The sequence below is a fragment of the Lithobates pipiens genome, unplaced genomic scaffold (assembly GCF_037356315.1).
Source record: "Lithobates pipiens isolate NorthernLeopardFrog02 unplaced genomic scaffold, aLitPip1_a1.2 Scaffold_18, whole genome shotgun sequence".
NCBI lineage: Eukaryota > Metazoa > Chordata > Amphibia > Anura > Ranidae > Lithobates > Lithobates pipiens.
In genome coordinates, this window is record NW_027507758.1 from 447,726,507 (window position 1) to 447,744,718 (window position 18,212).

The window sequence follows — 18,212 nt, forward strand, 5'->3', positions numbered from 1 at the left end:
GTTCAACTCAAACATCACTGTTCCCCCGTTCAGCGAACAGCCAATTTTATGGGGCGTTTACAGCAAATTCGAGAGCCCCATAATACACTAAAAGACCGAAGTTCATTGCTCTATAATGATTGGCCAAAGCATACACCTGACCTGCATGCTTTGGCCAATCACAGCACGCTGCTTACACAGCGCCCGTATAGTGTATTATAGCGGACGGAGATAGAGAGATTGAGCTACATTAGGCAGGTGAGTTAGGTAGTGGCAGAGTATTTTATTGATATATATATATATATATATATATATATATATATATATATATATATATACTCTGCATTCAGTGTAGCCTATATATACAGTGTAAACTCTATATTCAGTCAGTACAGGCAGTGTATTTAATTTATTATTTATATATATATATATATATATATATATATATATATATATATATATATATATATATATATATTGTGCATTTAGCCTATTTATACAGTACATTCTGCAGTGTACAGTTTCTAACACAGTGCAGGCCGCGTTCACAGTATATAATACAGTGTGTGCAGTTTCAAATACACTTCAGGTGGTGTACACAGTATATAATACAGTGTATTGCGGTATTAAAAAAACAAAAATACCCATCATGTCCAGAAGGCCTCCAAGGAGAGGCAGACGCTCACAGGCCACTAAAAGAGGGCAAGCAGACACCCAACAAGAGTAACTGTGAGGGGTTACCGTGTTCTGACACCACCAACACCTAAGGCCCAATGTTTCTGCCCCTGTTTAACAGGGGCATGTAATTAAAGTTTTTGAAATAATATTTAACAGCAGGGAGCATTCCTGCACCCAACAAGAGTAACTGTGAGGGGTTACCTTGTTCTGCCACCACCAACACCTAAGGCCCAATTTTTAAGCAGTGTATACAATGCAGTTCGTATAGTATAAATACTGCAGTTCAGAGTATAAAGTGCAGTCTGCATAGTATAAATACTGCAGTTCTGAGTATATAGTGCACTCAGGGTAGTATATATAATACAGTGCAGGGTATATAGTGCAGTGTACAATATCTAATATAATGTACTGAAGCGGTTAAGGGGAACCCTATGACAGAATTAAGAAAAAAAAATGGGGGTGGAGTTCACCTTTATAGCCATACCAGAACCAAAGAGCCTGGTCTGGACTGGAGGGGGGGAACCCATGCTGTTTTTTTAAATTATTTTTTTATGTATATTGCTGGGATCTGGCGATACATTACAGCCGTGAGCAATTTTAAATGACATTTCTTCCTTTAGAAATTTAATTTTACTGTGGTACTTTTCTAAACTTGGGAAAAATTTGCTACTTTACAGGCGGACTAAGGCACCCCCCGGCAACATATTTAAAGGAATATTTCATTTTTATTGTTTCACTTTAAGCATTCTTAAAATCACTACTCCTGAAAAAACAGCCGTTTTAAAACATTTTGTTTTGCATTAATACACTTTTTATTTCAATAACTTGCATATAGGCCTCTAAAATGAGAAATTTAGATTTTTCATGTTCGTGTCCCATAGACTTTAACAGTGTTTGCATGTTCGCACACATTTTTTTGTCTGTACGCAAGTTCTGGTGCAAACCAAACCAGGGGGGTGTTCACTCATCCCTAGTGTTGATTTACTAACAGCAAGTAGTTTGTTCACTCTGCAAGGGAAGTTGAACTTTGCAAGAGAATTTTCCCTAGAGCTTAGTGAATGTGAAGAAATTTCCCCTTGCAAAGAATACCCAATTATGTGCAAGAAAAAACAAACATTCCATGAACCTGTTTGGATGATGGGAGTCAGCAAAGCGTCACCTCATTCATTGAGCTCTGGGGAAAATTTCCTTGCAAAGTGAACAGTTTTGCCTTTGCCTTTAATAAATCAACCCATATGTGTGTAGCCAGGGCTGGCTGTCATGCCTGCAATCCAGAGACATTTTCTATCTTATAGAGGTGGGGTTGGCTCCCTCTAGTGTTTTCTGACTCTATGTGTCAATTTCCTTTTTCATGTGATAAGATTAAGAGCAAAGCATCATGGGATGTGTAGTTCAGAATGCTGAAGTGACTATAACAGCAGGACCGATCTGAAATACAATTAACAGAATGCTGAGTGGACAGATATGATTGCTGGGAAAGGATATAAAAAAAGGCTGGCACGGCCTACATCAGCCTCTCTGGATGCCGTTTGACTCTGTCACCAGGAGGTTTGTGTGACAGCGAGCTGCTGTTGATTTGCAGCCTACACAGTGGGGAGCTGGACAGCTATTCCCAGAGGGACCTCTGTGGACAGCTTCGCTTCTTCAGTGCAGAGGACCGGTGGGTGTTCCAGGTCATCCCGAGACTCCTGCACTGCAGATCCCAGTGGGCTGAAGTGTGGCACGGTGGGCACCATTTCCCAGAGCCAGGATACAGAGAGAGAATTCCTGTTGGAGTCTTCTCATCATCTGCATCGTTGCCAACTGTATCTGAGTTCCAGAGTAGTGAGCGGGCATATCTTATTGTACACTGCTTTTAGACATCATTCACACAATTCAGCAGGTGGTACTTGTAGTTCCACTGAAGTCAGTTCTTATTTTATAATGAACACTGAAAACAGACATCTATGCCCAGTTCACGTTATTGATTCTAGTAGCTATACTGGATAACGCCATGAGGATCATATCAAACTTAGTTACAATACAACAAGGATAACCTAAATTTCTGCCAAATTTGCTATACCCTGTTATCAAGGATTATTTTAGTTACAACCCAAAGAGGCTAGCTGAAGACATCTTGATTTCAAGGAATACCCTTTTACCCTTTTGTTATCCTTTTCCCTCATCTGCTTTAAATCTGCTTTTTAATCTAAAGGGAGCCAGACAATTTGAATATAATAGTCTGTATATTGTTTCTTTATATTGTGCAATATTTACTGGCCTGTGAGTTGAGGAAGCAGAAGGGAGAAACCTGACACAGAAGATATAGTGCCAGATGTCTACCCTCCTGTTCACATAGGTTTCTGTGATTGGGTTAATATTTACGTTTATTTACAGTTAAAGGAACTTTGCATCATTATATTGCCTTTTTGATAAGTATAGATAAAATATCTTTTGAGATATAACTATTTTTGTGTTCTCACTAATACAGTATACATACTTGAACTGTTTCTTTAATACTGTGTGAGTCTCTATTTACTAATACAGTTGGTAAGATGACTGAACCCAGGGTGTCAGAGGTAATCAGAGGGGTACAGAGTCTATTAGCAGCCCTCATGGGGGTACTGCTACATGTGTCAAAACTATCATGCCCTGTTCATTTACACCTGCAGCACTGCCACTGGTTCTGGTAAACTACTTACTTGTAGGCCTCTGGGCTGAGGTGAATTTTATTAGGAACACCATGACTCTCCATCCGTGAAGCTGTGTTTACTGTATCACCAAACAAGCAATATCGGGGCATCTTTTCACCTACCACGCCAGCCAGCACTGGACCAGTGTGTAGACCAACTCTTATCTGTAGTTAAGATTGCATACATTATATTCATTAAAAGTTTTTAGAATGGAGGCAGAACAGTGCAGTTATGTAAATAAGTATTATCAATAATAATATATATATCAATAACATAATAGTGTTATACTGATTACTTTTTACAAAATGTATTCCAGTATTTACCTGGCTGGAGCCAAAACTTTTTTTTTTTTTTTTTTAGTTTGGATATCATGAGGAAGGATTAGAACTCATGCCAGGTCCTACTGGTGTTGAAAAGATTCCTTTACTTCCTGCCTTGTAAAAAGGTTATTCCCAGGTCAGCAAAGGATCAGAAAGAGAACAGCAAGACAGCATGCAAAAAAAATATGGGCCTGCAGCCCCATAGTTAATCTATGACATCCCAGGCCTACAAGTCCATGGCCCAGCCATTTGTACAGCGATTGACAGCAGCTCCTGTCTAGAGACACGTTATCAAGTATTAGACTAGGCACACCTATGCAGATTAGAATAAGGAGCAGAGGTGCTGATTGTCACAAGCAGTTCCCGCCCCACCCTTTTTTATTTGAATGAAATGGATGGCATAAAATATATTTATTTAATGCATTAACCGTTTCCCCGACCACCGCACGCTGATGTACGTCTCCAGAATGGCACAGGTGGGCTAAAGGGCGTACCTGTACATCCCTTCGTAATCCCGGGCTAGCAGGCATGCACACGCTGCCAGCAGCATGCACGCCGCAGGTCCCACGCACTCGATGTCCGCCGGTGGCCCGCGAATGCGATGAGGAGAGACAGAGCGAAATGTAAACACGGCACTTCCCTGTTCTGCCTAGTGACATGAAAGGGATTTACTGCTCCCTGTCATCGGGAGCAGTGATCTTTGTCATGTCCTAGGTAGCCCCCCCCCCCCCCACAGTTAGAACACACTTGACCCCTTGATCGCCCCCTAGTGTTTAACCCCTTCCCTGCTAGTGACATTTACACTGTAATCAGTGGTTATTTTTAGCACTGTATAGATGTCAATGGTCCCAAAATAGTGTAATAAGTATTATCAATAATAATATATATATTATTGCGGCAGACAGTGTCTGATCTGTCTGCCGCAATGTAGCAGTCCTGACAAAAATCGCAGATCTCTGCCATTACTAATAAAAATATAATAATAATAAAAATGCCACAAATCTATCCCAATTTTGTAGAAGCTATAACTTTTGTACAAACCAATCATTATACACTTATTGCATTTTTCTTTACCAAAAATATGTAGAAGAATACATATTGGCCTAAACTGAGAAAGAAATTTGTTTTTTTACATATTTTTTGGGGATATTTATTATAGCAAAAAGTAAAACATATTGCTTTTTTTTTTCAAAATTGTCAGTCTTTTTGGTTTATAGCGCAAAAAATAAAAACCGCAGAGGTGATCAAATACCACCAAAGGAAAAAGCTCTTTTTGTGGGAAAAAAAAACCCATCAATTTTGTTTGGATACAAAGTCACATGACTGCGCAATTGTCCATTAAAGTGACGCAAGGGAGTAAAATCTGTGGTTACATAGTTACATAGTTAGTAAGGTTGAATAAAGACACCAGTCCATCCAGTTCAACCTGAGTGGTTAAACTGGATGGAGTGATTAAACTAGTTTCTAGTCTAAGGGTTCACAAAGGGTGTACTTATAAAAACAAAAATGCATAGCTGTTTGTTCACTGAAACTGCATGTAAATTTTTCATTCAATATATTTTATTTTAAGCAACATATGGTATGAAAAAAAAACATGACTTTCAATGGGCAACGCTGAAAGTCATGAGGTATGACACTTGAACAGAGTACAATTTATATCAATATAAACAGCAAAAGTGGATATAAAATAATATTAGTCCGATTGCCTGATCAGACAGTAGAGCAAGTAGGTATATCCTCCAAGTCATGATAAGGTAACTGTTATTTTAACTCCTCTGGCCATTGAGAAGAGTAATAAGAATAAGTAAAGCTTATGTGGGTCTAATCAACCTTTGATCAAGGTTCAAGCCAAGAATCTTACAACTTTGGGGGGGAGGGGGGCATTGAGACACCCACGGATGCCACACTCAGATATTTCTGAAGATTGTCCTGTAGTGTAGGTTCTATTTTAGCATTTAAAATGGTTTGTGTAACATGTTTTTTGTTCTCAACAATGCAACTAGAGGGTTTTTTCCAATCTGGAGCAATCGTCTGCTTACAGGTCGTAGTTACCCATTGTAAAAATGTTAACTGAGATAGAGTAAGCTCTTCTGGACGTTATTTAGTTTCAATCTTCATTTTATTAGAAAATTATTATACAAATAGACAAATATGCATAAATTAATGGCATAATCATACCATCAATTTACAAATACATTATACAAGCTTATATAACAAAAAAAACAACAACAAAAAACAAACAAAAAAACAAGACAAAACATGGGGGAAAATGATGGCAACACATAAAGACCATGTTTTGAAAGATTATTATGTCCTATTTAGATTCTGCTTAAATTCCCATAAATCATTCTAATTTCCTGATGACTCCCTATAAGTTCTCCAGGGGGCCCATACCTGACGATATTTTTCATATGTATCCAATTTGCGTGCCAGGAGGGTCTACATCTTCTCAATGTAATCCATTTCCATTATCCATTCCTTCACTGATGACAATTTTATTGATTGCCAATGTCGCAGGATAACCAATCTTGCCGCTGTTAACCAGTGTCTAAGTAGACCCTTTTTTTAAAAAAATGATTAGCATGGGAGAATTGATAGCAGAGTCATCTGTGGTGTACTGGGGACTAACTCTTCTGTAACTGCAGTGTGCAGCTGCATGATCCTGTCCCAAAAATTATGAATTTGGGGGCATTCCCACCAAATTTGTATCAACGAACCCTTAGCAGAATGACACCGCCAACATATCAACATGTTAGATGTACGATGCAGGGATGCTGGGCATCAATACCAACGAGAAACAAGCTTATAGCTTGTTTCTTGGGCTTTAGTTGTCAGTGACAAGCAATGTGTGAGAATAAATGATTTCTCCCACTCTTTTGCTTCAATTTGAACATTAAGATTGTATGCCCATTTATTTGTAAATTCTGGGGATTCAGGATGTTTTTTTGCAATAAGAATCTTATATATTGCTGATATAACATGTTTTGGTTTAGTACTTTGTAATAAAATAGACTCAAACAAATTTAGATCTCTATCAAAAGATTGGTTTAAGGGAGTAGAGAACAGGAATGGCATTACTTGCTAATATTCCAACAATTGCATAAGTGAGGGCTGTTATAGAAATGAATTTCATTATGGATGGAAGTTTGCCCTAACAGATAATCTGGCTCAATCTTCGGTGAGACTCTTTGTTAGATATTGAAAACTGTAATCGATCTACTGCAGGTGGAAATTGAGGATTGCCAAATAAGGGTGTCATGGGTCCTACTTGTGAAGAAAGACCTAACCGCAAAATCATTTTATACCAAATGCTCAATAAATGAGATGTCAGAAAATGTAAAGAAGAGAGCATGTCTTGTTGCGTACCACGGCAAGATAAGTTTAACCAAGGAAGTGCCTGAAGATCAAACTGATTCAACCTCCTATTGATACCCATACTCTAAAACGCTGAAATTCAGATAAAATAGAAGGCGTAGAGATATGTGGGTTGGTAACGTAGAGTAACAGATCATCAGCGAACAGGGCAACTTTTATTTCCTGCTGATCTATCTTTATGCCAGTGATAGAAGGATTCTGTCTGATTGCTATTGCTAAGTGCTCCATTACTAGAACATAAGCAAAGGAGACAGAGGGCATCCCTGGTGAGTACCATTTTGTATAGAAAAACTTGTATTCAATGATCCATTAATCCTTATTATAGCCTTGGGTTAAGAATATAGCGCTAAGATCTTATAAAGCAAATTTGGGTCCATCCCTATTTGCCTCAAGGAATGCTCGAGGAAAGGCCATCCAACCTGATCAAAAGCCTTCTCTGTGTCAACCGAGAGAAGGCATGCTGGTATTTTAGCTGTTTGGGCATAGCCCATAAGCAAGAGCGTTTTTATCGTGTTATCATGTGTTTCTCTTCCTTGAACAAATCCAGTCTGGTCTTTGTGTACTAGACTCGGAATAAGAGATTGGAGACGTGAAGCAATCAGTTTGGCATAAATTTTCATGTCTACTCCAATTAAAGATATTGGATGATAGCTGGAACATAGTGTCAAGTCCTTATCAGGTTTAGGAATCAAAGTAATATGGGCTTCCAGTGTTGAGTCGGAAATAGGTTAGTAGAGGAGATGGAATTGAATAACTGGAGCATAAATGGGGACAAATATTCTTTAAACGTTTTTTTTTTAAATTTTGGAGTAAATCCATCTGGGCCAGCGCTCTTACCTGATGGAATATCCAAAATTATTCCCAATAATTCCTCACTTGAGAAAGGGTAGTCCAATAATTTCCTATAGTCAGTGTCTAATGTTGGAATAGCAGTTTCATAGTCTTCAATAGAACTAGTATAAAATCCCGTATCTTCCAGAATTGATGGTTGAGCCAGATTATAAAGAGCTGAAAAATATTCCCTGAATGTTTGTTGAAGACATTGTGGGTCTGAGGCAATTTCCCCTGACAACTTCCTAACACTAGCAATAAAAGTTTGGGGAGGACGGGGATGCAATATACGTGCTGTCTCCCACATTTATTCCCATATCTGTAACTACTTAAGGCACATCTATGTTGATGTGAACTGTCAGATGCTTCCATCAACTCTAATAACGATGCCCTAGTAGACAATATTATAGCAAGTATTTCTGTAGATTGTGAGGCTTTATGTAGAGTTTCTAGGGAATAAATCTTTGATAAAATATTTGCAATAGCCACGATTCTTCTTTTTTGACACGAGAACGATGTTGGATAAACAACCCTCGTAATACCGATTTAAGAGATTCCCATTTTAGTTGTAGCGCTGTTTCATCCTATTCATAATCAGTGACAAAGTTGTCAATTGTCTCCACAATTGCTTTGTAACAAAGTGAGTTTGACATGAGCGTATCATTCAAACACCAAGACCAACTTGTGCCCCGAGTCTGAGGGGGATATATTGATATAAATACCAGTGAATGGTCAGACCAAATAAACAATCCTATTTCCAAAGAAGGCTTCCACTCCAAAACCTTTGGGCCCAATAAAAAATAGTCTAGTCTACTATAGGATTTATGGGCTGATGAAAAGTATGTATAATTACGATTTTTAGGATATAGGATCCGCCATAGATCAAGTAACCTATGATCAAATGATTGTTTTTTGAGAGCTCTCAATAGGGAGTGAGGAATACTGGAATGCTGAGCAGAGGAGTCCAACTGGGGCTCTAAAGCTAAATTGAGATCTCCTTCTACAATAATGACACCTTCTGCAAAATACGGTAGGAGCCGAAGATAACGATAAATTGTAGTGGTCTGATCATGATTTGGAATATAAAAATTTGCAATTGTAAATGCAATTGCAAATGTTTCAACTGCTGAACTGGTACATTTTTATGAAAAGCAATGGAGAGACCCCTCTTGCCTTTGAATTAGGCATAGTGCTATGAAACCACTGGGGAAAGTGTTTATTAGAACATACAGGAATGCCATCAGTACGAAAATGGATCTCCTGAAGGAGTATGATGTCGGCCCTAGCTTTATGCAAACTATAAAAGATCTGACCTCTTTTTGGCTCATTATTAAGGCCTTTGACATTATAAATACACAATTTCAATGAAGATACCAAAATAGAACATGTTGCCATCTTTAAAAAACAAAAACAAAAAAAAAACACCTCACAAATAAAAAAGAGAGACGGTCCCTCTCTCAGAGCCCTGAGCTTCTCAGGAGCCACAAGTGTGACAATATATGGGGGAAAAAAGAAAAGAAAACACACACAAAAACAAAAGGATATGGAATCTAACCAAAAAATATTTTTTCACCAAACCCTACCAGGGGGCTGGTACCTACTGAGGGGTAAAGTGGGTGAGCACAGGGGATGTCTCACAACTGAGACCCAGGACAAACATAACATATTCCTTATTCTCTGCCTAAGTTATTGCTATCTGCACTGGGGCCTAGAATTTCACCAAGATGGTCTGGGATTTGGGTCATATGGATGAACCATCAATAGAGAAAAAAAAAAGGGGGGGGAATGCTTTATTATGTTCCATGAACCTATATAATCCAACAGGATATCCCTCACATAACTCAATCCCTGGGCCACATGGACCCTTAAAGGGACCATTGAGATTGATAAAACAAACTGACCAGTGTCGCAAAGAGGACCATCATCTCTATCAGGAATCCGATAACATAGGTGAGAACGCCCATATAACTGGTTCCTGTGAGGTCATGGATAATTCCATGACCTTGATCTAAATGTGGTGTAAGCCATACCCCACAAGCTTATGCAATCCACAGCTTGACTCACTGTCATCACCTGTGTTCCAGACAACAACATGATTCAAACACATGCGACCAGTGCAATCAGTACCAACCACATGCGACAACATGCGATATCTAACATTGTGACAACACGCAAATATGATATATATACTTTATATATACTGTATAACACATGATGATAGATATAAGGATAGATATAGATGATATTTACAATGTACTGAGTTCAGACGTGTGCAACTTATAGTGTGCAGAATGCAGACGTGTGCAATTTGCAGAGTGAGGAATGCTGATATGTGTGGTTTGTTGTGTGCAGAATGCGGACATGTGCGATTTGTAGGGTGCAGCATGCAGATATGTGTGATTTACTGGGTGCAGAATGCAGACGTGAGCTGTATTCTTCAAGTACTCATCAAATGCTCTTAATGATATTCACTAAGGTTCATCCAGGTTATATAAATGGATAGTTAACAGGCCTTAATTTTGATCCCATCCTAAATAAATCATACATGTTTGCATTCTGTACTCTGTAGATCGCACATGTCTGCATTCTACATGTTATCAATAGCACATGTCTGCATTCTGCATACTATAGATCATACATGTCTGCATTCTACACCCTGTAGATCACACATGCATGCACACTGCATATTGTAAATAGCATATTTACATAGACAGTACATGTCTGCCCCCCACACCCTGCAAACCGCACATATCCACATTCTGCACATTGCAAACAGAACACTTCTGCATTCCATACCCTGTGAATAGCCCATGTCTGCATTCTGCACATTGTAAATCGCACATATCTGCATTCTACACACTGTAAATAACATATGTCTGCATTCTGCACCCTGTAAATCACACATGCCTGCATTTTGCTCATTGCAAACAGCTCACGTCTGCATTCTGCACCCAGTAAATCACACATATCTGCATGCTGCACCCTACAAATCGCACATGTCCGCATTCTGCACACAACAAACCACACATATCAGCATTCCTCACTCTGCAAATTGCACACATCTGCATTCTGCACACTATAAGTTGCACACGTCTGAACTCAGTACATTGTAAATAGCACATGTCTGCATTCTCCATGACGCGCCCTGTAAGGCGCACTTGTCTGCATTCTGCACACTGCAAATTAAACACGTCTGCACTCTGCATACTGCAAGCAACAAGCAACACATGTCTGCATTCTGCACACTGCAAATTGAACACTTCTGCACTCTGCATTCGGAAAGCAACAAGCAACACATGTCTGCATTCTGCACACTGTTCATAACACATGAATAACACATGTCTACAATCTACACCCTGTAGATGGCACATGTCTGCATTCTGCACCTTGTAAATTGCATAATGAAATAAATCATACATCTATATCCATCAATATCTATCCATATCTAGATCACTCATAACACACTATGCTAGAACTTCGTCCAGCATAAAGAGAAAAAAAAATAGACATTTAGTGGATATTTAGTTCATTACAATTCAAACCCACCAAATGCTATAAAGGGTATTGCACTAAGAATATAAATTAAAAAAATATATATATATATATATATATATATATATATCTATCTATCTCCTCCCCCCCCCCCAAATTGTGGTCAGGGTTTTGTGTGGGGATTTTTTTCACCCCCCCCCTTTTTTGTAACGCAGGTTTCCCCTACATCAGAGGGGGGCGGGGTCACCCATACGTCATTGGGGAAGCTCAGCTTCCCCCACTAGTGTCAGAGAGGGGCGGGGCCAGGTGACGGGTGGCCCCGCCCTCCTCATATAAGAAACGTCAGCTGCTGAGATCCCCACAGTGTCTCCTCAGTGGAGACAGAAGATGGATGGATTCGCTGCGCTGGACTGAGAAATCACCCGTCGCTGGATCAGATCAGCAATCGCTGGACCCCCGAGAGATGATCATCAGTCGCTGGGTAGCAAGAGTGGATTACCACCACTGGAATCTTTTTTTTATTTTTTTTATTTTTAATAAAGGAATATTTCAAAAGTATGTTTGTCTTATTTAACTTTTTTTTACACTTTCTTTGTGAAATAGTAGGGGTACTTTTGTGCCCCCTTACCGTTTCAAAGGGGGGCCGGGATCTGGGGGTCCCCTTGTTAAAGGGGGCTTCTAGATTCTGATAAGCCCCCCTCCCGCAGACCCCCACAACCACTGGCCCTTGTCCCCATCAACATGGGGTCATGGTGCTTTGAGGGGTCACAGACCCCCAAAGCATCCTCCCAATGTTGAGGGCATGTGGCCTGGTACGGTTCAGGAGGGGGGGCGCTCTCTCACCCCCCCTCTTTTCCTGTGACCTGCCAGGTTGCATGCTTGGATAAAGGGTCTGGTATGGATTTTTAGGGGGACCTAAATTTGACACGGGGTTCCCCTTAATATCCATACCAGACCTGAAGGGCCTGGTAATTGAATTTGGAGGAACCCCACACTTTTTTTTTCATCAATGACTTTTAATGAGTGTTCTCTGTATTACGGGAGCCGACAATTCATTATAGCCGCGAGTGATTTTAAAGGACTTTTTTTTCTGCAGAAATGACAGTTCTAAGGGACAGTTCTAAGCACAGGAAACATGCGCCCCTTCACAGGCATACTATAGACACCCCCCCCCCCCAGATACGAAATGTAAAGGAATATTACACTTTTATTGTTTCACTTTAATCATTATTAAAATCACTGCTCCCGAAAAAACGTCAGTTTTTAAAACTTTTTTTTGCATTGATCCATGTCCCCTGGGGCAGGACCCGGGTCCCCAAACACTTTTTAGGACAGTAACTTGCATATTAGCCTTTAAAATTAGCACTTTAGATTTTGAACGTTCGAGTCCCATAGACTTTAATAGGGTTCACACGAAGTTTAGGTCTGTTCGCAGGTTCTGGTGCGAACCGAACAAGGGGGTGTTCGGCTCATCCTTACTTAGCAATACCTGCTGGGACTAGGTCCAGCAGGTCAGCACCTTATAATTGGCTTCCTGCACTAATACATTCTGTGAAGCTGACTTAGGCCGCGTACACACGCGGGGACTGTTCGCCCAACTTTGTCCGTCAAACAGTTTCAGCAAACAGTCCGCTCAAAATTAGCATGGACGGACTTGCCCACACACGACGAACGAACAGTTTGCTGAAACCGTGCGCGATGACGTGAACGGCACGTACGACGGGACGGAAAATACAACGTCCTATACACTGCATTATAACTTTCGGCGTGTAAATCCTTTCTGAGCATGCGCGGAACTTAGTTTGACGAACAAGCCTACACACGAGGGGACTGTTCGCTGAAACAAAGTTTCAGCGGACAGTTTTACGGAATTTCCAAAAAACCTTGTTCAGCGGACTGTTCGCTGAAACTGTCCGCTGAAAGCCCACACACGAGCGGACTGTCCGCCGAAACACTGTTCAGCGGACAAAGTTGGGCGAACAGTCCCCGCGTGTGTACGCGGCCTCAGTCAATGACCAGATATCTGAACAATCCTACACTTCCAAAGAGATGCCAAAGTCAACCTCCCAGCATTTTGTATAAGAAGGTGCTCACTTAGTAGATAGAATAAGACAATAGAGGTTGATATATCATTTAGATATTTGCGCTGGAGCATGAGCGTCAGAGGCACACGTGTTCAAACACCATCATCTTGTCGAGAGCAATATGTAGTCATGGTTATAAAATATAAAAGATGGGTTCTTTAAAAAGGAGAGAAGTGGCATACGGGGAGAAGATAACCCTGAGGAACATTGAAGTTTATTTCACAGGGTGAGTGAATGTAGGGTAATGGGATTTGTCACACCTCTCTAGTCAGCAGGCTTTAGCCACAGAATACTATAAAGAGTGAGGGGTCAAAGTCTGCATAAGTAAATAAGTAAAAAATTACATGTATGGGCTACTATAGGGCACCATATCCCAAACTGAACTAGTAGTAATGCTCAGGTGTGACACAAAACAGCTAAAAGATGCAAGTTTATTACAAAAAATCCTGACATAATAATAACACACGTACAATTAAATCAATAAATAATAATAAGAATGTTCAAAATTCCTCCCACACATCAATTCCTCTAGGGTAGTGATGTCAAACCTTGGCACTCCAGATGTTTTGGAACTACATTTCCCATGATGCTCATGCACTCTGCAGTGTAGTTGAGCATCATGGGAAATGTAGTTCCAAAACATCTGGAGTGCCAAGGTTCACCGTCACTGCTCCAGGATATCCCACACCAAATAAGTACAACATACAGAGATGTATATATGTTAACAGGCAATTTTTCAATCATATGCTGATTAAAAAATATATATATATTGTGTTAGGGATGTCCAGACAGGGGAATATGTACAGGGGAATATTCAGGAGAGATGGGAAGGAACCTTAGAGTATTTTAAGCTATAACAGAATAATAAATAACATCTCCATTATATACAATGAATACGCAAATGTTACCATATTAGAGGCAAACTAGCTCACCATATATATGCACATTAACCTAACCCCAAGAGATAAAAGAAACATAATTCATTTAAGGCCACCCTCCTCTTCTAGTGGCCACAGTAGCATATAACAATGGTCACCAATATACAGTGGATAAACCTTCACAGAGTAATGTAGATTACAGATGACCTATCAAAATGTATAAGTGATGGAAACAAAATACAGATAAAGAGGAGTGGTGACAACCTCTTCAGGAAGTACTAGCATAAATAGTATTACACAAATTAAAAGTATCCAACAAAGTACTTACATGGTGCCCACAGGTCCAACTAAATGTGACAAGGGCCACCCAGGCAATATATAAAGGGGCAAGAAGGAGCAAGAGGAAGATCCACACCCACAAAAGCAGATCACTGATACAGTAGCTACAAATTAAACAGGGTAATGATATTGATGCACAGAAATACCTGACCACTGCCATGCTGAAAAGGGGCAAAGCAGTCAGGACTATGAGCTGAGAGTTGAGCTTTTGCCAACTCTGTATATTCATGACCATCCCCATATGCTATAGTGTCCACCAAAAGAGGTGGGTGCCTTAGCAATAATTTTTTTCCTTCTACCTTTGGGGTTAGATCAGAGTGTTTATTCTCTGACTTTCTCCTCTTACTTTCCTCCCCAGTTTTCAGCCTGGTTCATCTGTTTACCCCCGTCACATAGCCTAACAAAGGAGCTTGCATGTTCCGAAGCACCGCCATTTTGACCCCGCTCCCGGAAGCAAAAATCCTCCAAGAAATCACTCTCTGAGCCTCCACCACTTGCATTCCAGCTATCAGGAAGCACCAGGATTCCACATCGCCATATCAGACATACCGAAGGTGCTGGAGTCCTCTTTAAGCAGTGCAGGAGATCCTTGTTACCCGGGAAATGCGGATGGAATAAGTAGTTTATACATGCTTGTACTTCATAACTCATGTGTGAGTGTTTTTAATCCTCTTATAATAAATCTGTGTTAATTATCTGCTGCACATAGAGGGCACCATCTCTCTTTCCTTTTTTTGCTTACCCTCGTGCCTGCCCTTTGGGGGTATTTTGGGAGCTTGGTTTTCATACTCATTGTACTGTATATTATTATGATGTTATTATGATGTTACTTAATATATTGTTATTTCTTTCAGTACCCTAAGGTTCCTTCCATCTCTCCTGAAGAAGCGGGGAGTTCCCACGAAACATGTTGCCATCGATATTCCCCAGTCTGGACATCCCCAATGCAAAATGTTTTGTAGGCTAGGTTCACAATTGTGTGGGTGGTTACCACTGCTGATCCATACCTGCGCCTTGCACTAGAAAACGCAGCCTGGTTTCCCTGCACTGAGAGCTACTCTGCACTTGCGGTTTCTGTGAAGGCTGCATTTTCAAAAATAGAGCAGGGATCTTTTCCCTGTTTTTCAGGAGGTACAACAGCCAAATGAATGGGCTGCTGTGCCTGCGCAAAATGTAGATTGCAGAGATGCACAAGTGTGATCCTAGCTTTAGTTAGCATATGGTTGACCAGCTGCCTGTTATTATATAAACATATTTGTATGTTGTAATTTTTTGGTGTGGGTTACATAGTTATATGAATAAAGACACCAGTTCAACCTGAGTGAGTGTCTACAATTGTCCCTATCCCTGTATATTGCACACTCACATCAGTCCCTACCCTACCCTTGGGGAAATGATGCGTCGGAGGAATTTTAAACATTCCTGCAGCAGCAGGTTGTTCATTGTTTTGATTGTACTTATATTTTTATTATGTTATGATTTTTTGTAATAAATATGTACCTTTTAACTGTTTTGTGTCACACCTGGGCACCTTTAAAATCAATTTCTAAGATAATTACTACTATTATAGGAAATAAGTATGATGCTTAGCGCTATCTATTGACCATTAATCAGTGTTTTCCACATTCATACATTTGAATCGTAGAGAATATCACCTTAGAACATTCAGTTTTGCCCCATTCACACAGAAGAAATGTACATATAGTTTCAGACAAACCGCTATGCAATTTTTTTTATAAGTATATCTCTTAAACAGAGAGCAACAACGTAAAACAACAACTTGTTATCCAAATTAAGTATTATAATAAAATATAATATTTCAGCAATGATAAGTTTCATATAAATAATGTAAACAGCGCATGCACCGCTGCTGTACGGTCTAGGAAATAATATGGAATGATACATAGAATATTATGGATTGATGCATCTAAATCTCTGCTGGTAATGGACTGGCATATTTGCCGAATGAGTCTTTCTCTCGTTTCCAGAATGCTCTGGATTACAATCAATCAGTGTGTTCCAGGTTGCCATTCAGTACATATTAACAAAGATACAAGTCATCCTGACCTTGCTCAAGCTGTGCATGAGTGATTTTTATAGACCACAATCCAAATGACATATGTTAGTGTGACCACCATATAATGCTGCCAAACGTCACCTGTTTATCTGATTTTTCACAAAAATATTTTTAAAGATTATCTGTCTTACACATCTCGACAGAAGAGCGATTGGAAATGCAGCATTTACTGATTAGTTAAAGGGCAACTCCACTTTCTGTTAAATGACATGCAGCAATTGCTAGATTTTGACAAGGCTGCAAAGAGGCTGCAGGTCATCAGAAGCACTGAGATGTAGCATAGCCTAAAAATACAAGTATTTTATTGAAATCCATGGCAACTGGTTCAGATACACAATGCTGTTGAAAATTGTCATTCAATTTAAGGTTTAGGTCATGCGAGACCCTTTAAATTCCAACTTTATCGTCAAATGAAACTTCACCTTGCCAAAGGCCATACGTAAGGGATAACAAATATTAATTGCAATGGAGACTTGCTGTATACTGGAATAAAAAGATTTAGAATGTAGTGAAAAGCACTGGACATGTTAATGATTTTATATCGGAAAAAATTAGAATCCTTTGCCATACCTGAATAGGATTTCCTGTAACTGGATTCTTTACTTCTCTCGCCATAAGGATCATTCCTAGGGCAAAGTTTGCTACTCTTTCTGCATGAGTAGAGACGGGCACAGGTACACCACCCACTACCATGTAAGCATCTCCTATGGTTTCAACCTATGAAATAACATTTGTTGTTTTTAGAGTTATAAAGAGATGTATAGCCAGAATAAGTGATACATTGTGGCAACAAGACAAGTCAACTACTCCTTTGTACTGCAATTTTATGTACAATAATGACAGTTAATTACCTTATATACATCGTGAATGGTTGTTAGTCTATCAAAGCGGAGATACATGGAATTCAACATGGCCACAATCTGGATGGGTTCACATTGAGAACAAATGTTGGTAAATGTCACCACATCACTAAATAATATTGTGCAGTCCTTGAATTCACCTGTAACAAAGAAGAGCAAAATAGAAATATAGTGATGGTCTTAATCTTCTTACCAAAAAATATGTAGAAAGCTGGGTAACTCAAGCTGAAATTTGTACACGCATAACATTTTTATACAGACATGACAGTGATTCATCACCAACTCTTCCCTTCTATGGGGTTCTGCCCAGCCACCTGTGATGACACTTTATTGCCCAACCCAAAATTATGTTTCCTGAATTTGGGTCACTGTAAATCCTGGGCCACTTTGCTACGTAAATATTGATCCAGCTTCTAGGGTAATGCTTTGACTCTGCCCCTTGCATTTCTTAAACCACATTGTTGCACCCCTGTAGCGCCCTGGCGTTTAGTCAGGGAGCTCCTCACCAAATTCCTTGTCAGAATTAGCTACTGTAGTTAATTATTAGGGATCCATTGACTTCTTCCTAAGTTTGGCCTTGTTGTTCTTTCCTCTTCTACCACCAGGTGGCTGGGCACTTGGAGCTTT

At 39.7% G+C, this 18,212-nt stretch overlaps 1 protein-coding gene across 2 annotated transcripts in view; it reads right to left on the reverse strand.

Moving 5' to 3' along the window:
* LOC143988546 (guanylate cyclase soluble subunit beta-2-like) overlaps positions 1–18,212 on the reverse strand; it is a 140,080-nt gene that overhangs the window by 10,230 nt on the left and 111,638 nt on the right. For both annotated transcript variants that reach the window (XM_077488209.1, XM_077488208.1), the window contains exons 11-13: positions 17,577–17,725; positions 17,296–17,442; positions 3,339–3,493 (exon numbers count right to left, since the gene is read on the reverse strand). In XM_077488209.1, coding sequence (XP_077344335.1) covers positions 3,339–3,493; positions 17,296–17,442; positions 17,577–17,725 — 451 coding nt within the window. The remainder of the gene's footprint in view (positions 1–3,338; positions 3,494–17,295; positions 17,443–17,576; positions 17,726–18,212) is intronic.